Consider the following 20,086-nt stretch of genomic DNA (forward strand, 5'->3'; position numbering starts at 1 on the left):
GTCAGTTATTGTGAATTGCTTAATGATGATCGTGTGAAGCAGGTTCCCACAAAATACAATCTACTTTTGATATCTGAAGTATGATATTGAATTACTTTTCCAATTGATCAGCTTATTAGTAATTAAATATGTTTTCCAAATATTATGACCAGTTGTCACAGGAATTTTTTTTTGTTTTAATCAGAATCTTAGTTAAAGCGAGATTCATTTGTGATTCTATTTGTTTTGCTTATTTTGCCCAGATAGTAAGTTATGAGTCAGTGGTGATAGTTATTATAATTAAGTATTGTGCACACTATCTTTCTTTGAAGTGCTTTAACATTGGAAGATGAAAAGAGGAGTTTGGCTGCATTAATAAACGGATTTATCAGAATGGTGAGTAGCTAATATTAATTTGCTGGTTGTGGATGTTGCTTGCATGGTTAGCATTTATTGCTTATTGGCCTTGAAGATCATAGCTAGTCACCTTCTTGAACCTTTGCTGTCCTTCTGGTGAAACTACTTCCACAGTGAGTAGCAAGTTCCAAGATTTGCCATTTAATCTGGATGCAGGAAAATAAAAATAAATACCTTTGCTGCAACTGCAATGCACATGCAGAGTAACTTCTGGGAATAGGAAATAATTTTAAGAATACATAAAAATTGAAACCTTGAAGATCCTTCTCTGTAGACAATCTTCCATAATGTACGTTACAAATTTTCTATAAAACCTTTTGCAACACTTCCTAGCAATTTGTCGGTGTTGCTCTTATTCACAGGTTTATTCTAACTGATGAAATGTATTAGTCAGGCTAATTTTACTATATTGTTAATTGTGATTGATATCTATCCCTGAATTACATATTCTCAAGTGCTATGGTAGTCAACAGTCAAGGAAATATAAACAGAAATAACTGCACATTTTTATCTCTTGTAGGTTTCATTTGGTCGGGACTTTGAGCAACAGCTAAGTTTTTATGTGGAAGCCAGATCAACATTCTGCAACTTGGAACCTGTTCTTATCCAGCTGATCCATGTGAGTAGACTATACATCACTTAGTTATGTCAGCTGACTCATATCTGTATTCAAGCTGAGCCAGTGAGAGTCCTATTAAATCTCAAACCATGTGCTTGGGTATGCATCGACCCCAATGCCAATTCCTGTTATAGTATAACATTTAATGCTGTTTTGGTTTCAAGTTTGCATTGTGTTTGTACATCTCAATTATTGCAGGAGGGGACACTGTTAGTCATTGTTTTTGATTCAGGGCAGTTTTGTTTACTGAAAATCAGTACCTCTAAATGCCGTGTAAATGTTGTGAATGATAAATACCTATTCAATGAATATTTTCTGTTTTACAATTATATATATTTGAACCAGATTATGAAATTACATCACTTATGTTCATCTGTTCTAATTCAACTGATGCACAGTTAAAGTAATTTTTTCATATTTATTTAAATTTGGAGAAACTGTAATTTTGATTTGGTAGATTTAAAAACACAGGATGTTGAAATATCCATTGCAGAAGTATAAAGGTGATTTGTGGACTTGTAATACTTCTTTTTTCTATAAAGAGTGTGAATCGACTTGCAATGGAAACAAAGAAAGTCGTGAAAGGCAATCATTCCAGGAAAACAGCAGCATTTGTAAGGGTTAGTGTCAAATTTTCTTCTTGCAGGAATATTGACAGTTTAAATTTTGCTTTGAAACACAAGAAATGTAGTCTTTTGTTTTAACCAATGCAGCTCCATTTATGTGATGTGAAATACTGTACAAATCTCAAATTCAGCTATCTACATGTTTTTTTTTAAGTTATTTCTCAATGGATATTCTCCATATATTGCCCAAATGGATATTCACATACATGTCTGTCAAAGAAAGGTCCATACAACCATATGGGTCATCACAGCCAAGTCCTCTCCATTTTTTTTGCTTGATGGCTATACATGCACACTTTCCAAGAGGATTTGTAGAATCGCAGTCTCCAAGGAATGTTGCCAAGTTTTTATTTTTATATCAGAGCACAGGGGGGAGTAAAAACAATGGATCAGAGTTCAATTCTTGTAGCCCAGTTGCTGTCTTGATTGAGATAAACTCAGTACAGGCTCGAGATCAAAACTTGCAAATTGAATAATCGCTGAAGGGCAAAAATTTTCCTCTTTCTACCCTGTTTCCTTCCTCAAGAAGTAAGCAAAACTAAATGTATGCTCAGAAAGAAGAGTGATGTTGCTGCTCCTGTTTTGGAATCATTCAAACAGCTGTGCATTCTTGTCTCCGCAACCCCCTCCAGCCCCCTTTCTGCAGTCTCAAGCTATTTCTCTGACTAAGCATGATGCAGTAGTAAATTTTACTGCGGTGGCTGGTATAATAACAGATGCAGGGTGACCTTGAGGTCCTGCAAACATGACAACTAAGGTGCAGTGCTGTTGAGAAGGGGGAGGAAATAGTTTGTAGCACTGAGAATGAATTGATCTTCACTTCAACGGTGTTTGTATATATTAAAGGTTATTTTGAATTGTAATTGCTCTATCTAAAGTTGTGATTGCACACTATATTGCATTTGGTTCTGTCCTATTGGAAAAAATGTATGTCGTTTATTTTAAAGGAAACTTTCTTTAAAACCCCACAATTCTCCAGAGAGTGAAACTCAAGAATTTAGTATTGTAATTTGAATAATGAATTGACTAGATTAAAATCCAGTTTTAATATTAAATTAGTATTATTGAATCATCAGTTTCTGAGGTACTCAATATTTTAACATCAGTGGTAAAATGTTGAATTGCTTTAATGGTATTTGACATACAATTTTCTATAACTATTGAGTGAATGGCATCAAAGCACATAAGACTGATAAGAAAAAACAATAATTAAAAGTGGAGAGGGAGAAGAAACTAGTTACAGAAACAAACGTATGTACGTAGGTTGGACTTCCAAATTTAATATTATGAGAATTCCTGTGTTATGTAGGGGTGTCCATATGTTGGGCGTTCTTAACCCAGGGACGGCCAGTATTGTGTTATCCACTCTAACCAACATACAAGTATTTTCTTAAGTCGTTTTTTCTTTACTGTCTCTGGAAGTTCATTATTTTGATGCTGCATATTGCACATTTTTCCAGTTTTTCCTCATCTAAATATTAAGATTGAGCAAAAAAATAGAAAGCAGATAGAAGTTATAAATGTTAATAAAAAGTTAAAAGGATGATCAGAAATATAGTGAATTTTATTTTCATTTTTAAAGCAAAGAATGAGTATGTATTTGTGATATCTGAATGAAATATTAGAGTTGTTTCAGCATGTGTAAGTCTGAAAACTTAAAATCAGCTAATCTGACCCCTCCCTCCTACTTTTAGTCTGCAAATGACATTCATTTTCATCTTTTTAGGAATACAGTATTTAGGGACTTTAAATTGTTCTTGGATATGAGAAGAAAGGTTAGTGTTCGGATCAAACATTAAAATTCATGAGAATTATGGAAGTGTTATTGATCATGAGTTACTGCCTATTAAAATTAATTATGTTTTGTAATATTAACAGTTTTTCTTTCTTTGATTCATAGGCTTGTGCTGCATATTGCTTCATTACCATTCCATCCCTGACCAGTATCTTTGCACGTCTCAATCTATACTTGCACTCGGGACAAATTGCTCTTGCAAACCAGTGCCTTTCACAAGGTAAGATGGAACAGCAAAAAAAGGTTACTGATGTATCTGTGTGTAGCAAATAGTTTAATATCTTGAGGCATTGGTCATATCCTCAAGAAGGTATAACAATGAATTGGTTGTATTTGTGCGATTTGCTGTGATTTTTGAATGAATTTAGATGAACTTTATGCAAAAGGAGGTGATTTATGGTGGACAATTAAAGATTAAGCAGTGGGAGGGATTCTTCAGGATTACACTAACAGTATTTATGACCAGTTTTCTTTGTGTGTGCAGTGTAGGAACTGCAGGGTGAATTAAAACTTTAATTGGCTGTGCCCTGAGATTGCTGTTTCACACGTAATGAGTGATTCCTGAGCCAAAAAACTTACGACGTACTCGGTGTAAGTGGGTCAGACACTTGAGTTAGCTTTATGGCTTTTTAAACTGCACTTACAATTTTTAATATTTGAAATTGGAAATCTGGTAATCCTCCATTTTAGTGGAACAAAGTAATTCCAACTTTATCAGGTTTATTCTGTATAGATGAGAGATTATAATTACAGTCTCATGATTATCAACTGGGAAGCAAGTAGATTAACTGATAATGAAATTGATTAAATGTGTTCATTGTGCACACTTGAGTGCTGAGTAGATTGCACAGGGATGTTATTTATTTAAATGTGATTTTTCATACAAGGAATGGCTGATGTAAAACTGGATTCCACTGAACTAGCATTTTTATTGAATTTTATAATGTAATCACAGTCCAAGGATATCGTCCATTGTTTAACACTGTCAGTTTGTTATAAATATGTGTTTAAAACATTCATACAAGTCAGCACAAAGTAAATTTATTTAAATCCAGACTTCAAATATGTTTGCTGATGTAGGAAAAATTAGATTTACACACAAATTCTATTATGAGAACTACTTTCTCGTGATTTTACATGCAGTAATTGGGCCACTTCAGTCCCCAAAAAGAGCATCATTTGAAATTTTTATGTTAGATTAATATATTTGATTGTATTTCAAGCCAACTGGTAACAGTGTAAAAATAGGTCTTTAACTCGCAGTGTAGTGCTTAGTTTTTCTGAAGTAATAGTAATATGAATTTATTTGTAATTGTTGAATCCTGGGTCTTTGGTTTTGCTATTATTTCAATCAGCCCCTTTGTATAAAGACGGAAGAGACTGCAAGTGCTATCCTGATGCAGGGTTTCAACCTGAGTGCTGATTTACACCCTTTTGTCTTCAAGATGCTGCTTGACCTGCTGAGTTCATCAATATTTTTTTTAGCCCCTTGATGTATCTCTTTTGGGTATTCTGATCCAAATACAATTTATTGTATCGGTTAGGAAAATATGTAGGATGAATGCAGTGTCAAACACGCAAAGTTAATCCCAGCTATTCTATGAGTTAATCTTTACAGTTTGCAGATTATCTTTATTAGTATTATTGTCTCTGCTAAAGGATTTCAATTTTAGTTTCTCAGCAAGCTAAGTGGATATACTAGTTTTCTGTACTTAATTATCTGATGAGTATGTTTAATTTGGACGATATCAAGTGGCCAGATATGGGAAAATCTTAGACCTGCCAAAACAAAGATAAAAGCAGATATGAGAGATGCTGGAATCTGGAGCAACACACACAAAATGCTGGAGGAACTCAGCAGGTCAGGCAGCATCTGTGGAGGGAAATAACACGTGGACGTTTCGGGTCGAGATCCTTCATCACGACTGGAAAGGAAGAGGGCAGAAGCCAGAATAAGAAGGTCAGGGAGGGGGAAGAACACAGGCTGGCAGGTGATAGGTGAATCCAGGTGAGAGAGGGAAGGTTGGTTGGAGGGGGGAGGGGAAGATGTAAGAAGCTGAGAGGTGATAGGTAGAAGAGGCAAAGGGCTGAAGGAGGAGGAATCTGGTAGGAGAGGACAGTAGACCATGGAATAAAGGGAAAGAGGTGGGGAATAGATGGTAAGATCATGAGGGCAGGGAGGGGGAAGAGAAGGGGTGAGGGTGGGCCACAGGAATGAGGGAAAACAAAGGGGGGAGAATGGGAGTGCGGAAAGAGGGGAGTGGTTACCGGAAGTTAGGGAAATCGATGTTGAGGGTGTCAGGTTGGAGACTATGAGGCTGAATATGAGGTGGTGTTCCTCCAATCTGCGTCTGGCCTCAATGTGGAGTAGAGGAGGCCGTGGATAGACATGTCAGTATGGGAATGGGATGTGGAAGTGAAGTGGCTGGTCACCAGGAGATCCTGGCTTTTGTGGTGGATAGAGCAAAGATTCTCTGAGAAAATGCTTTGGATCCCTTCTAATATAAATTTCCCAAATAAGCTCATCATGTTGTCTTTCCAATCTCACATTCCTTTGATTACATGGGTGTGACTCAAGTTGGAAAAGCTGCCTTCATGTCCATCTTTCTCCAAGTGGTAAATTCTTGTTCTCAACTGAACTATTGGAGATCAAGTGGAAAGAGTCTTGGTGCAGTATAACTGTAGCATTAATAAGTTGCAGGTAGATTCAATCACTGGCATGTGTTAAACATCTTTCAATTTTGATACTAATTCATATTAGTTTTCATTAAATTACTGATAGGATATTTATTAGTCACAAGTACATCGAAACACACAGTGAAATGCATCTTTTTGCGTTACTGAGAATGTGCTGGCGGCAGCCCGCAAGTGTCGCCACTCTTCCGGTGCCAACATAGCATGCCCACAGCTCCTAACCCATACGTCTTTGGAATGTGGGAGGAAACCGGAGCACCCGGAGGAAACCCACGCAGACACACGGGGAGAATGTACAAACTCCTTACAGACAGCGGCGGGATTTGAACCCGGGTCGCTGGTGCTGTAATAGCATTATGCTAACCGCTACACTCCCGTACTGTTTATTAAATATATCCAATCATTACATATTGTGTCACTTTTGATGGCAGAATTATGTATTCTGACACCTAATGTCAGAAATCTTTTGTAGCTGTGGTTCAGGGTACACATTTTAGGCAACGTGTGTTTTCTAAAGTATCACAGGTCAGACATTGCTAAAAAAGCATTCACCCTTGCTCTTTGTTATTCTACAATGTTACATTTCTCACCTAACATCCATCTTTATGTTTTAATTAAAATATGTGTCTTTGTTTACATTTGCAGTGTTACCATTTATATTTTATGTATATATGTAGCTGGAAATAAAAATGTAATCACTTTTTTTGAGCTTGGGACCAGCTTCTAGGATCATCTGCCAGTTTCTATGCCATAATCTTTGGCCCTGTACTGCTCACTAAATGGCTTTACAGTTACTGCCCCACTTTTGTTAATTAGCATTTAGTGCATGTGTTATTTGAGGAACTGTCAGCATTCTTGCTTGTTTAAAATTGGTTGCATGAGTTTTCTGCCCGAATTTTAATATATAACATTTCAAAATATTGGAACTTGGTTACATGCGTCTTACCTTTTCAAGTTTAAACAATAGAACATTGTAAGTGGTTTACAATTTCTTACCACGAGTATCACATCTGTGAACTTAAAACAGTATCTGGTAATTCCATTTTTTAAAATTTATTCATTCATGTCAGTGTCATTGGCTGGATCAGTATTTATTGCCCAACCCAAGCTGTCCCTGAATTGAGTTGCTTAAAGAGGCAGTTAATCAGCCAGGCTGGGCAAGCAGATTTTATCCCCTGAAGAACATCAGCGAACCACAAGAGTACTTACAATAATCTGACTGTTTTGTGATCACCACAACTGATATTAGGTTTTTATTCCAGATGTATTTAATTATTTGAATGTAAATTCCTCAGCTGTTATGGAATTCAAATCTGTGCCTCCAAATCTGTCATCTGGGCCTCAGCATAAAGGTCCAGTAAGTTAACAGCAATATTAGGATACCTTGTGTCTTTGTATGGTAACTAGCTGAATTTTGGTTTTGCAACTGCAAAAATGTCACTGTTAGAGCTAGTATGAAGAACATTGTTTAACTCTGTGCTAAAAATAGCAGTGAGAAAGTCTATAACTATATCTAGTGGACCTTTTATACTTAAGTACGGTTATAAAGTATGTTGATATAAGATCAGTTTCAATCTGTATTTGCATATTGGCTTTGTGGTTGGAATGGCAAGTATCTGCTTCAGTACATAAAACCTGAATTTTTAAAATAAATTTTGGTACAGATCTGAATCTGATTAGATGGCTGTAATTTTACCAATCCCTTTCACAGATGTTAAAACTTGGCTTGACTGATCTGTTATGAGGGTTAAAATGTGAGTCATTTTTATATTTTCTATCCAGCTGCAGTGTACTGTGTAAATGTCAGCTAATTTGCAGCTTGATATGGAAAAAGCTGATGTAGAAGTTAGCCCTGTTGCTCATTGCTCAATTCTTTTGTTCACTGTGCTGTCCAAAATGCATCCCATAAAGTAGGGATTAACTGTGTCCAACTGAATAGCTTTGCTTTTTTTTTTGTGTGGTGTTAAATATCACAAGGTTTAAAATCAGTATAGAGATAACTGACTGCAAAGCAGTTTTTGTTTCACAATGAGACGAGTAGTTGCTCATATTTATCCAAATGCAAACCACTGTGACATGACTGAATTTGAATTATGCATGAAAAAAGTTAATTTTTAAAGTTACTTACCATAATTTTTTTGTAGATTCTTGACGTTATCCTTTCATAAAAATATGGATGCCCAAAAATTGAATGCAGTGCAGTATGAAGTATCTTTATCTTTAAAGTTTTATATACTTTCATGATAAAATTCTGAAAGTTTGATTTCAAATTTTCATAATGCCTTGGCAAAGATCCTTTAGTGACAAAGTAGACAAAGGAAAATACTGTGAAAGAATATATTAGAATTTGGTTCACAAATTGAACATAAATATTATTAGACTTGAGGAAAGATTTCTTTCATCTATCTATGAAAAAGTTATTTTCCCAGTAAAGTTGTATGTTATTCCATTAAAATGTATTGAACACTTCCTATGACAGTTGCTTAGATTTTGCATTTGAATACGAGAGTAACACCCTGTTATGGTATTGAAAATCTGAGATTATTGTTAAACCATTTCAAGATTAGAAGAGACCTCATTCCCAATGTTTCATTCACGTTTGCATAAATGCTGTCAAAAGAGATGAGCCTCTGTACAACTTTTACCTTATTTTTTTGCTTTATGGAAAACTTGTTGTTTTGCTTTATTTTAGAAATCACTTGGAATCAAGTTGGATATCAATCCATCCTGCCTGTGCCATCTCTTTAAGTGCAGTCTAATTAGTCCCACTCCTCTGCTCTTCATGGTCCTGCAACGATTTTTCTTTTGTAATGCAGGGGCTCTCCTGGTTATGAACGACCTGACTTGCGAAAATCTGACTACATTCAAGACAGTAATAATAAAATGTTTCATAGTATTCATCAATGACTGGATTCAGTATATATTCCATTAGTTTAATTATGGGTAGTGTTAGGGTGAATATTAAGTATATTTATAGTAATACCATATAGGTAGTTATAGAAAAAGGGCATTTTTGATATGGAGAAATCGCTTACAGATGTTCTCGGGAATGGAACTCTTGCGTAACCTGGGACTACCTGTATAGTCACTCTTTTGGCCAGTGAATTCCAAACCATCATAAACGGCTGTGACATTCAAAGCAAAAGCTTCTATTTCTGATGACAGTACATTTCTCTGGTTACTGGTTTTCTGGTTAATCATCTTTGTAATGATGATATACTGCTAGCCTTAATTGCTTTGTTCTTTGATTTCATGGAAATATATCCTTCTGAGTGTATGCTGTAGGCTCTGTCATCCTGTGGAAACAATAGTACTCATTTCTTTAGGGGGGGTTGGTGGATGTAATGTTGTCTGCAATTATGGTGTTCCTATGTTTTAGTCTCTTCTACTGTATCTAAGTTTGCTGGACTTGAACTGTCTCCAGATTTCACTGACTACAGTTTGAGTATCCTGAACATTTGTGGTTTGATAAACTAAGCGTAACTTTTCAGATAAAATCTCAAAGCCTTCCTCTAATTTCCTTTTCCAATTTTGAATGCCAAAGTTTCAAATTATTTTCCACCTTCAATTACGAATTATGAAATCCCAAATTTCTACTTTACCACTAATGCAAACAATGGGGTTTCATATCTAATCAGTGGATAATTGGAGAGAGACATGAGGTTCACTGAATCCACAAAAACACACAAAGAATCCGCAACTTCTGGGAGAATTGAGAGGAACTAAATTTATGGTTATCAATGAAAAGATCATATGTGAAACTTTATTATTTTGCTATGTGATGAGCAATACTTGATGTTGATTATTTAATTTACTGTATGTATGCATTCTTCAGCAGTGCCTTTGTGCTCTGTCAGTCAAAAATGTTAAATAGAAATATGAGGAACACAAAAGCGCTCCAGATAAAATATATGCCATTGACCAAGCAGTGAACTAAATAGTGTTGTACTTGGTTTCTAAACGTTCACCAAAGCACTTTAAAAGAGATGGACTCTGATTACTATACTCTATTGTGTACATGCACCTATATTTACCTGTTGCTATTGTGAGAATATTTAGGGAGTCTCAAATTTGTTTCAGAAAGCCTGCAAGTTGATTATAGTGTAATTAAATACTTGACAACCTGGAGATTTTAGCAAACCATAAATTTGTGTTTGTATGTAATTCAAAACCTTTTAATATATTTTTGTAACCTATAAAGTACCTTGGTGTGGATGAGGTCAATTTGTATTTAACAAAAAGTGGATTTTCAAAGTTAGACCCTGTCTATACAATTTTGAACTAGAACAATCTGCTTATGTTGCATGATTTGTTTGTTGCTGGGTATCTAATCTCTCCACATGTTGAGCAGCTGCAGTTACATTTTATTTTGTTTACTGCTGAAATCTGGTGTCATAACTAACTTACCAGTTGTGCCTTCAAGACTGTACTTATTGATGTTCTTTCTGTTTAACAATAAGAACCTACATTTATTTAGTTTTAGTAATACAAAGCTGGAGCTTCACAAATCAATAAGAGTGGGAGCAGGTCAAAAAGTTTGAATTTTATAAAGGAAACCAAGAGGAAGTAGCAAAAGAAATTACAAAATATCAAGCAAAAGCAGCTGAAATACATGGAGATGCAAGATATTGCAGGTGTTGTTGGAATCTGGAGCAACAAACAATCTGCTGAAGGAACTCAGCAGGTCAAGAGTGGAAAGGGAAGATAGCCAGCACTTTATTCCGATATAAAGTGCTGGCTCTCTCTCTCTCTCTCTCTCTCTCTCTCCACTCTTACTGATGCAGGGTTTAAACCCAAAACCTGAACAATTTCTCCCACCCCCCCAAACTGCTGCTCAACCTGCTGAGTTCCTACAGCAGGTCGTTTGTTGCTCTAGCTAGAACATGTGCACTGTTGTTTGGTATAGAATGTAATGTGGGTTGACATTGATGTGGATGAAAGGAGGGGGGATGTTTGAAGTTGTTGAAGAGGCTTTGTGAATGGGAGGGGAATGAGGTCTTTGAAGAATCTTGTATGAAAGCTAATTTTAAAATTGAGTCTTGAGTTTGAGTCCAATATAGGTCTGTAAGACCAAAGGATGGAAAAATAGGTCTTGGATAAGATATAGGCAGGATTGTTTGGGAAAGCTGAGATCTGGGGTTATGAGAGACCTGTCAAGATAGTATTGGAGTAACAGAGACATTGATGAAGGATGGCGGTAACTGTGTTAAAGGTGAGGAAGATCAGAAGCAGCAGAACTGATTTGTGTCCTCGGTTCAGGTTATTTTCGTGATATGGCAAAGGTGAAATTTGACAGAGATCCATGGAATTGAGAGAAAGGGAGCATGGATTTGGGGGAAAAATATAAAACTTGGGGCACAATGGAAATGAAGGAGAGGATGGAGGTAGTTGAGAATGGGAATTCATGAGGAATGTCTTGAAAGTGAGGAACTTATCATGTTCATTTATTTCACAGTTTTATATCAAAAGACTTGTATCTTTCCTGTCCCCCTCTCTGTCCCAAGCATTTTACAACATATGGAATACCAATTAAGATGTAGTGAAGGTAATGCAGGATCCTGTTTGGAAGCAAGCCAACAAATAAATAATGATTTGATAATAACTACATGGGAATCATTGGCAAGAATAGCATTCATTGTCTTTCCCTAATTGCCCTTGAGAAGGACACAGTGCGTCACCATGTTGAAGAACTGCAGTTGGTGTGGTGGAGGTTCTCTCAAAGAACTTTTGGAAGTAAGTGCCAGGATCACCCAGGGAGGATGGAGGGACAGAGATACATTTCCAAGTCAGGCTGAGGGCTGACTTGGAGGCGACTTTCCAAATGATTGGAGTTTAATTTGGATAAGTGCAAGGTGTGCATTTTGGAAAGTCAAATCAGGTAGGACTTTTGCAGTAAATGTTTATGCCCTGGGGAGGTTGTAGAACAGAGATCTTGGAGTTCAGGTACATGGTTCCCTGAAAGTGGCATCACAGGTAGGCAGGGTGGTGAGGAAGTCTTTTGGCATGCTGGCCTTCATCAGTCAGGGCATTGAGTATAGAAGGTGGGAGGTAATGTTACAGTTGTACATGATGCTGGTGAGGCCGCACTTGGACTATTGCATTCAGTTTTGGTCACCCTGCCCTGTTAGTAAACTGGAAAGAGTGCAGAAAAGATTTACGAGGATGTTGCCAGGACCAAAGGGACTGAGTCATGGGGACAGGCTAGACTAGGACTATTTTCCTTGGAGGGTAGGAGACTGAGAGGTGATCTTATAGAGGTGTATAAATTCATGAGAGGCATAAATAGGCTGAATGCACTCGAGTCTTTTTCCCCAGGGTTGGGGAATCGAAGTAGAGGGCAAAGGATTAAGGTGAGAAGGAAAAGATTTAATAAGAATTTGAGGGACAACTTCTTTTACAGAGGGTGGTACGTATATGGAATGAGCTGCCAGAGGAAGTGGTTGAGTCAGGTATAATAACAACTTTTAAAAGATGGTTGGACAGGTACATTGATGAAAAAGGTTTAGAAAGATATGAGCCAAACACAGGCAAATGGGACTAGCTTAGATAAACATCTTGGTCAGCATGGACCAGTTGGTCTGAAGGGCCTCTTCCCAAGCTGTATGACTCTGACTCTATTCTTGTGTGCCTGCTGCCCCTTGGTAGCAGAGGTCAGGGGTTTGGGAATGCTTCTGAAGAAACGTTGGAAAGTTGCTGCAGTATATATTATAGATAGTGTCAAAGTGATGGTGAAATTAATATTTATGGTGGTGATTTTGCACTGTTTGTTTTAAAATCAATCATTCAAGGTATATTTTGCCTAAATTTGAATGGTCATTTTGGTTTGAATGGGATGAAGAAATCAGTGAGTCTCATAAGGTGTGTTTGGAGTGGGTATGAGATGGCCTTTCTTTAAACATACCAACTTTTATTTTGGGCAAACTCTCAGATTCTTAATGTTTTTTTTGACATTTGGTAGGTCTTGTGAAGTCTTTCTCCACTAAAAATAGGTTCCTATCATCTGTTGGCAACCTTTTTGTTCTTGAGTGGTTTCCAAAAGGAATAAAAATTGTAGTTGAATGTGCAAGAAAAATTGGGGGCTCTGCAGATATATTGGGAGTTGTACAGAAGACAGCAGAGCAACATTGATCTAGAGAAAAATTGACAAATACCACAATCAGAAATATGTTTTAGTTTTTTCTTCTGCTTTTCAAAAAAAAAAGCAGAAGAGAATTTATTGAAGGGAGAATCTTTTATGACAGCATATTGTTATCTCTTCCCCATTGTACATTTTTCTTTCCATTGAGAAGTGCATTTAAATGTTTGTTAAATACAAGATTATAGTTGTATCACCATAGTTTTGCAGCAAGATAGTCAATAGGGGGTGCTGCATTAGAATTAAATTGATGTGAATCCGACTGAAAGACTGCCTTTCACCTTGAAAATTAAATTTAATTTGAGTCTTTTATTTACTAGTGCTGTCTTCTTCTGAACTAAAATGAATCTCATTGAGATGCTGGAAAGTGGCAAGGAATGACCCTTTGTCTTGCAATTTTTTTTCTCCATATTAATAGTTTGGCCAAAATTCAGAACAAGTCATGTGGGAAATTAACAGTCCTAATTTGTAACCTACTAAAATGTTGCATCAATGAGTTATAAATTTGCATAGTTAAGTTAGCCAAAAGCATCTGATTATGCAGTATATGTTTATGTATGCTGGCAAATATTTCTTGTTGTTCTAATTATAATGCTTTGGATATTACCCCTCTGGACAACCACTGGTCCTCGTGCCCAAGTTAGATCTCCCATCAAAGACAGAACCTGCTTATTGGGTAGTCTTACTTGCTAAGTTTCCCCTAATCCTGCCAATAGCCATCACTTAACCATGGAGTCTGCTCTCACAATATGAACACAAATTGCTGGAAATACTGATGAAGTCAGGCTGCATCTGTGAAGAAAAGAATTAACATTTTAGGTTTCAGGAAGGGTTCAGTAAAGAATCTTCTCTTCATCTCAGTCCTAAATGATCTACCCATTATTCTGAATGTGTCCCCAGTCCCCAAGTCTTCAATTTGCCCCAAGGGAGGCATCTTCCCTGCACCTAGCTTGTTGAGTCCTTTAAGAACTATATTTTAAACACAATGGAAGGAAGTCCAGGCAGGCATTCAGACCTATTCTCTCCTGCTCTTTCCCTTATTGTCCTCATTTTATTTTCCCTTTGTGTATTCATTCAAAAGTTACAAAGAATGAGGGTGTGAGCTCGAACCAGCTGATGGTGAAAGAACAGCATAAACCTCACTGAATTACCAATCCTACAAAACCATTTTGGAGATCTTGTTCTGGTGCCATAGGAGCAAGAGTTGAATCTTGTTGAGACTCCAAGGGTGATGGGGTCACTTTTGTGCCAAATCCAACTACTCTTTCCTCATCCATGTGTGTGTTATTGGTCGATTCATTCGTGGTGTGAGCGGTGGGATCATCTTCAAGCTTCATCTGTGTTATACTCATGCCCTAATTTGAGCACAAATAAGTACAAGATTCCGTGGCCTCTTTTGTTCAGTTATAGGATCACGGAAAAATTTGAGGAACCTATTCAGCCCTTTGAGCTCTTCCATCCATTAACTAGATGATGCTTGACCTTTACCTCAACTTCATTAACTTGATACCATATCCTTATTGACTCTAACCTTAAGTTTCATCAATCTCACCCTGCACTCACTTGGCATATAAATTTTTTTTGGCAGCGTTGGGGGATGTGTATGGAGTTTTGCATCCCCATCTTTGTGTGCATGGGCGTGCAATGAGGACAGGGAGGGAAAAGTGTGTGCCAGATAGGTGAAACCATTTTGGTTTAAACAATATTAAATTCCTCATATTCTCTCAAGATATCCATAGTGGGCCTAAGATGGGCTTCTTCCTTCTGAAGGAAGAATTCAGCAGGTCAGAAAAACTTAAACCAGTTGCAAAAGAAGGGAGTTTAAACCATGACCTTTTGAGAGATTATTGGAAGTAAAAACTAAATTTTACCGAACCTCTTCCACGAGCTAGCTAACAACATTTTTTATGTTTAGTACATGATCTTCCAGGTAGATTTAAATTCAACTATTAAAATGATGGATCTTGGTTAGTTTGAAATAATTTGTGTCATTATTGATAACACAATAAGAAAAATAATTGACGTTTGTTTTTGGATGAAGGTTACCCCAGCACCCCACTTCCCCATTTCCTGCTAGACGATGCTTACAGAATTATTCTGACCCTTCCCTACCAACAGATTATGCTATCACTTTTCCATCGCCAATCCATAGATTTGCTCTCCTTCCATGCATGCAGATTTTCTGGTTCTTAAAACTGGTCCATTAGTATGAGGCTGTGAATTGGTCTGAAGGTTTGTGTTGGAATGCCTCTTCAAGTATTTAACTGTTTGCAAAATGGAATGGGTATGAGAGCAATGACATACCACAGGTTATGTTTTTCTGGTAGTCCTAATGCAGAAATTTTACCCCCTACTGTGTTTGATGGTGAACAGTCTAAATGTTTTCATAAACTAAAAGATAGTTCTTGGCTTAATGATGGACAACTGGCTTTGCAAATAATTTCAATACTTTTGGGGAGGATGAAAACTTTATGCCTTTATCCACTGTAAATTCTCAACAAAAATATCTGCTATTTGGTTTCCTTCCCCTATACAGCATCCTTATTCTGTTTTGGAGCCTAATCTTTGGATAGACTCCAACTTATTTGCATCGTTTTGCTTTTATTATTACGATGGAACTCTGAAATGGAAAAAAAACAAAATGCAAGATGTACTCTGGTCTAACGACCTCTGTGGAGCGAGTAAGTGTTTCTGGAACTTTAAAGTGGTTAGGAAAGAAGGGAAAGAACATGTGTTACATCTTCTGCACTTCCTCAGAATGGTGTTATGACAAGAGAAGCTGGCACTAGGGACAATAGAAGACCAGACTAGGACGTTCAGGATGGTAAAATCCTTATTGAAATGCTGACAGAATAGGGAATCTGCAATTGGTGGCAACATTGTGCTGGAGTAGAAGAAGCTTGAGAACCAGCACCTTGTTTCAGTGAGGCACTTTACAGCCACCAAACTCAACATTGTGTTCAGTAATTTCACACCATAAGCAATGTTCCCTTTTTTTTCCAGAATGCATGTGCTAGGAATGGCTCTATTGCTGCCGTTTGCTCCTTCTCTAGACTTGTCCTGTGTACCTCCTATTTGCCCCATTACTGCCCCCTTTTCCCTTGCATCTTTGAGTCTCTCCTGCCTTCCACTCCAATCACAGACCTTGCTCTGTGTTCTTGCCACTTCTGCCCTCTATTTCCCAGCATCTGTACTCACCTAAATCCTGTTCTAGTTCTGATGAAAGGTTATTGACCTGAAACATTTGTTTTCTGTCTCCAGATCCAGGATCTGAGTATCTTCTGCTTCCCTTTTCAGCTTGTGGAATTGCATCCTGTAATTTTTATACTTCTTTTAAAATTTTTTTGTCACTGTGTTAACTGAGCTCTGTGTGTCATTTTCCTGCTCCAAGCAATTACAAGGAATGATGCCCTTTGAATGTGATGCTATTGAAAGATCTGTTTTTCTCTATCAAGTATATTCATTTTAAGTAACATCTTTCTTGTGCATTTTCAATATAGTTGGTAATTATCTCAGAATATGGTAGCACTGTGGTAATTTGCTGGACTAATAATCCAGAGGTTTGAAGTAATGATATGGTGATTAGTTTGAATCCCATTAGCCAAGGAATTTAATAGATGCTCTATTAACTGACTTTATCAGTTAAGGTGACCATGAAACTACCAGATTGTTATAAAATTTTATTTGGTTCACTAATGCCCTTTTAGGAAATTTGCCCTCTTCATTAGTCTAGCCCACTAATGGTTTCTACCCCAATATCCTCTGAAAGTGACTAATGGGGCAGTTAGGCAAGTTACTATATATATTAAAAAAATTAATAAAAGTGTACAGACCACAGTACAAACTTAGGCACTGGATTTTAATACACTAATTACTTGGAGCCCAGTTAACCCTGGAAAGTATTTCTCAATATCAGCTGAGGACATTCGAAAGATTTTCTGTACTTTGGTCATTCAGCAACCTGACATGGTCATACTCATAGTATCATGCCTTTTCAATCAACATTCAAGACTTCTGCTACATCATTCCTCAGTGTATACCACCAAAATAACAAAATTTAGTCTGAGTCGGAAAGGAAAGGTGCCAAGAATTTTCAGCATCGACTCTGAACCTATGAGACATTGCTCAGGAAAACCCTCCTGCTGTTCTTAGCCGCTGAATCAGCATTCCTCCATGTTGAACACCACTTGGTCGTACTGCAGAGCAGAAGGACACTAATGCAGTCTGAGCAAGGGATTTCCAAGTTAAAATTATGAGAGGCATAGATTGGGTAAAAGGTCATAATCTTTTTCCCAGGGTAGAAATCTCAAATACTAGAGGGCATAGCTTTAAAGGTGAGAGGGGGAAAGTTTAAAAGAGATGTGCAGGGCAGGTTTTTTTTTGTTTACAGTGTGTGATAGGTGTCTGGAACATGCTGCCAGAGGTGGTGGTGGAAGCAGATATGATACTGGCACTTAAGAGACTTTTAGAAAGGCATATGAATATGCAGGGATATGGATCATGTACAGGCAGAAGGGATCATGTTCGGCACAGATGTTGTGGGCCAAAGGGCTTGTTCCAGTGCTGTATTGTTTTATGTATGTTCCAAAAGTGACTTGGTTACACCAAGCTGAAATGGTCAAGTCCTAAAGGACATTGTGACTGGACTGAGCAAAAGGCATATTGTGAGTAAATCAGCTTGAAACCAGCACCATTATTTTATCAGCCCTTGCTACAACAGCAAGTGAGAGATTTGAGTGCTCTCTGAAGCTGTCTTCTCTCCCGACTTCAAGCTTCTATGAGTCACAAGTCAGGGATGAAATGAAGTATTTTACACTCAGATAATTGCAACTTCACCTACATTCAGTGAAACTCAACCATCCAGTGTAAAGCAGTTCACCTACCACCTTCAGCATTTAGTGCCTTCATCATCAGCATGCTATACCCTACAGTATGTGCCATCTACAAACTTAACTACAGGAACTCACCGAGAGTTCCTCAACAGCATCTCTCAAATACACAACCTCTACTGCCAAGAAGAACAAGGACGATGGGCACTTGGCAAAACCACAGCTTCCAGGTTGTGCACTAATTTGGAAATGCATTACTGTTCTTTTATTGGTGCATTTAAAACAAAGTCCTGGCACGCTAAACCTAATGGCATTGTGGTAGTGAATGCTTGCCAGTGACACCCATGTACTATTGACTGAAAAAGGGATTGTTAAATATTTCACTGATTAAGCAAATAGTGGCACGGCTATAAAAGGATGTTATAAATTATACAAATGTCGTATGCTCACAGGATTAACAAGAGCCAGCCAGAAATTTTTGTAGTGTAGCAAGTTCCATGCTAAAATCAGTAAACCATTGGTTCCCTTAACAGGAATTGTTGCCATGGTGATCTTTGCATTAATGGCTCATCATGTCAAAAGGTGGACAGCTGTAAAAATAAAGCAACCTTGTTTGTATAGATGAGACCTTGAAATGATTATCTTGGGTCAACATTAATATTTCCTGTGCCAACATTTTTAATTGTTGTTCAACATTTGCTTTTTTATTAATTGTAGCAAAAATATTTTGTTAGAGAATATGCTTTACATTAACATATAGGATTTGATTACCTTATCTGTACATCCATTTTTGTACTTGTTTTATGTGGAACACAATTCAAGAGTTTTGCTTGGATAATCTTTTGTCCATCATCTGTTTCATCAAGAGAGGAATATGTTTTGGCACAGCATTTGTTTAGACAAACTGAAGTAGATTAATTGAATGAAATAATTTACATTTTATTAATGCTTATGGTGTTATTATCAACACTAATTATCAGAAAACTTTTAATTTTTATACAATGTTTAGCCTTTGGAGATATTCAATTCAGGGCTCTTTCCCTTCATCCTGAGCCGTTCTGGTGGTACAGAGTATCAAAGTGAACCTCAGTATCTGTCAGGACTTTAGTGCGAGCTGGCAGTTCAGACTGATCTAGGACAGATCACTGAAATTGAGCCTGGGGCAGAAAAGGCAGAAGTAAGCACAGACAAACACTCTTGCTTCTCCAGGGTCAAATAAAGATTTTTCTGTTTGTTTAAAAACTTGATGTTTCCCATCATATTTGTAGGGTGAAGATGATTGGGAATTAAATATCCAAGGGTATCAGGTAATACGGAAGGATAGGCAGGAAGGTAAGGGAGGTGGGGTAGTGCTGTTAATTAAGAATGAGATCAGGGCGATAGAGACGATATGAAATCTAAGGAGCAGACTGAGTCCATCTGGGTAGAGACCAAGAATAGTAAAGAGGAAAAAAATCACTGGTGGGAGTTGTCTATAGGCCACCTAATAATAACATTGCAGTGGCACAGGCAATAAACCAAGAAATATTTGATACATGTAAGAATAGAATGGCAGTTATCATGGGGGACTTTAACTTCCACATTGGGCGAATCAAGTTGTTCGAGGCAGTCTTGAGGAGAACTTCGTAGAATGCATCCGTGATAGCTTTCTTGAACCTACAAGGGAAAATGCTATCTTAGATCTGGTCCTGTGCAATGAGACAGTTAAAATTAACGATCTTGTAGTTAGGGATCCTCTTGGAAAGAGTGATTGAATTTCTCATACAAATGGAGGGTGCAATAGTTTGATCTAAAACAAGTGTACTATGTATAAACAAGGGAGACTACAACGGGATGAAGGAGGAGTTGGCTAGCATAGACTGGAAACACAGGCTATGTGGTGGGACAGTTAAGGAACAATGGAAGACTTTCAAAGAGATTTTTTGCGGAGCCCAACAGAAGTATATTCCAATTAAAAGCAAGAACAGTAAGGGTGGGGAGAGCCAGCCTTGG

The 20,086-nt window shown here is 37.3% G+C and overlaps 1 protein-coding gene across 1 annotated transcript in view; it reads left to right on the plus strand.

Moving 5' to 3' along the window:
- vps35l (VPS35 endosomal protein sorting factor like) overlaps positions 1–20,086 on the plus strand; it is a 78,295-nt gene that overhangs the window by 43,238 nt on the left and 14,971 nt on the right. Inside the window, exons 23-26 of the mRNA XM_052022119.1 lie at positions 312–375; positions 917–1,015; positions 1,558–1,635; positions 3,542–3,656. Coding sequence (XP_051878079.1) covers positions 312–375; positions 917–1,015; positions 1,558–1,635; positions 3,542–3,656 — 356 coding nt within the window. The remainder of the gene's footprint in view (positions 1–311; positions 376–916; positions 1,016–1,557; positions 1,636–3,541; positions 3,657–20,086) is intronic.

Source organism: Pristis pectinata, chromosome 8, assembly GCF_009764475.1.
Source record: "Pristis pectinata isolate sPriPec2 chromosome 8, sPriPec2.1.pri, whole genome shotgun sequence".
NCBI classification, from domain to species: Eukaryota; Metazoa; Chordata; class Chondrichthyes; order Rhinopristiformes; family Pristidae; genus Pristis; species Pristis pectinata.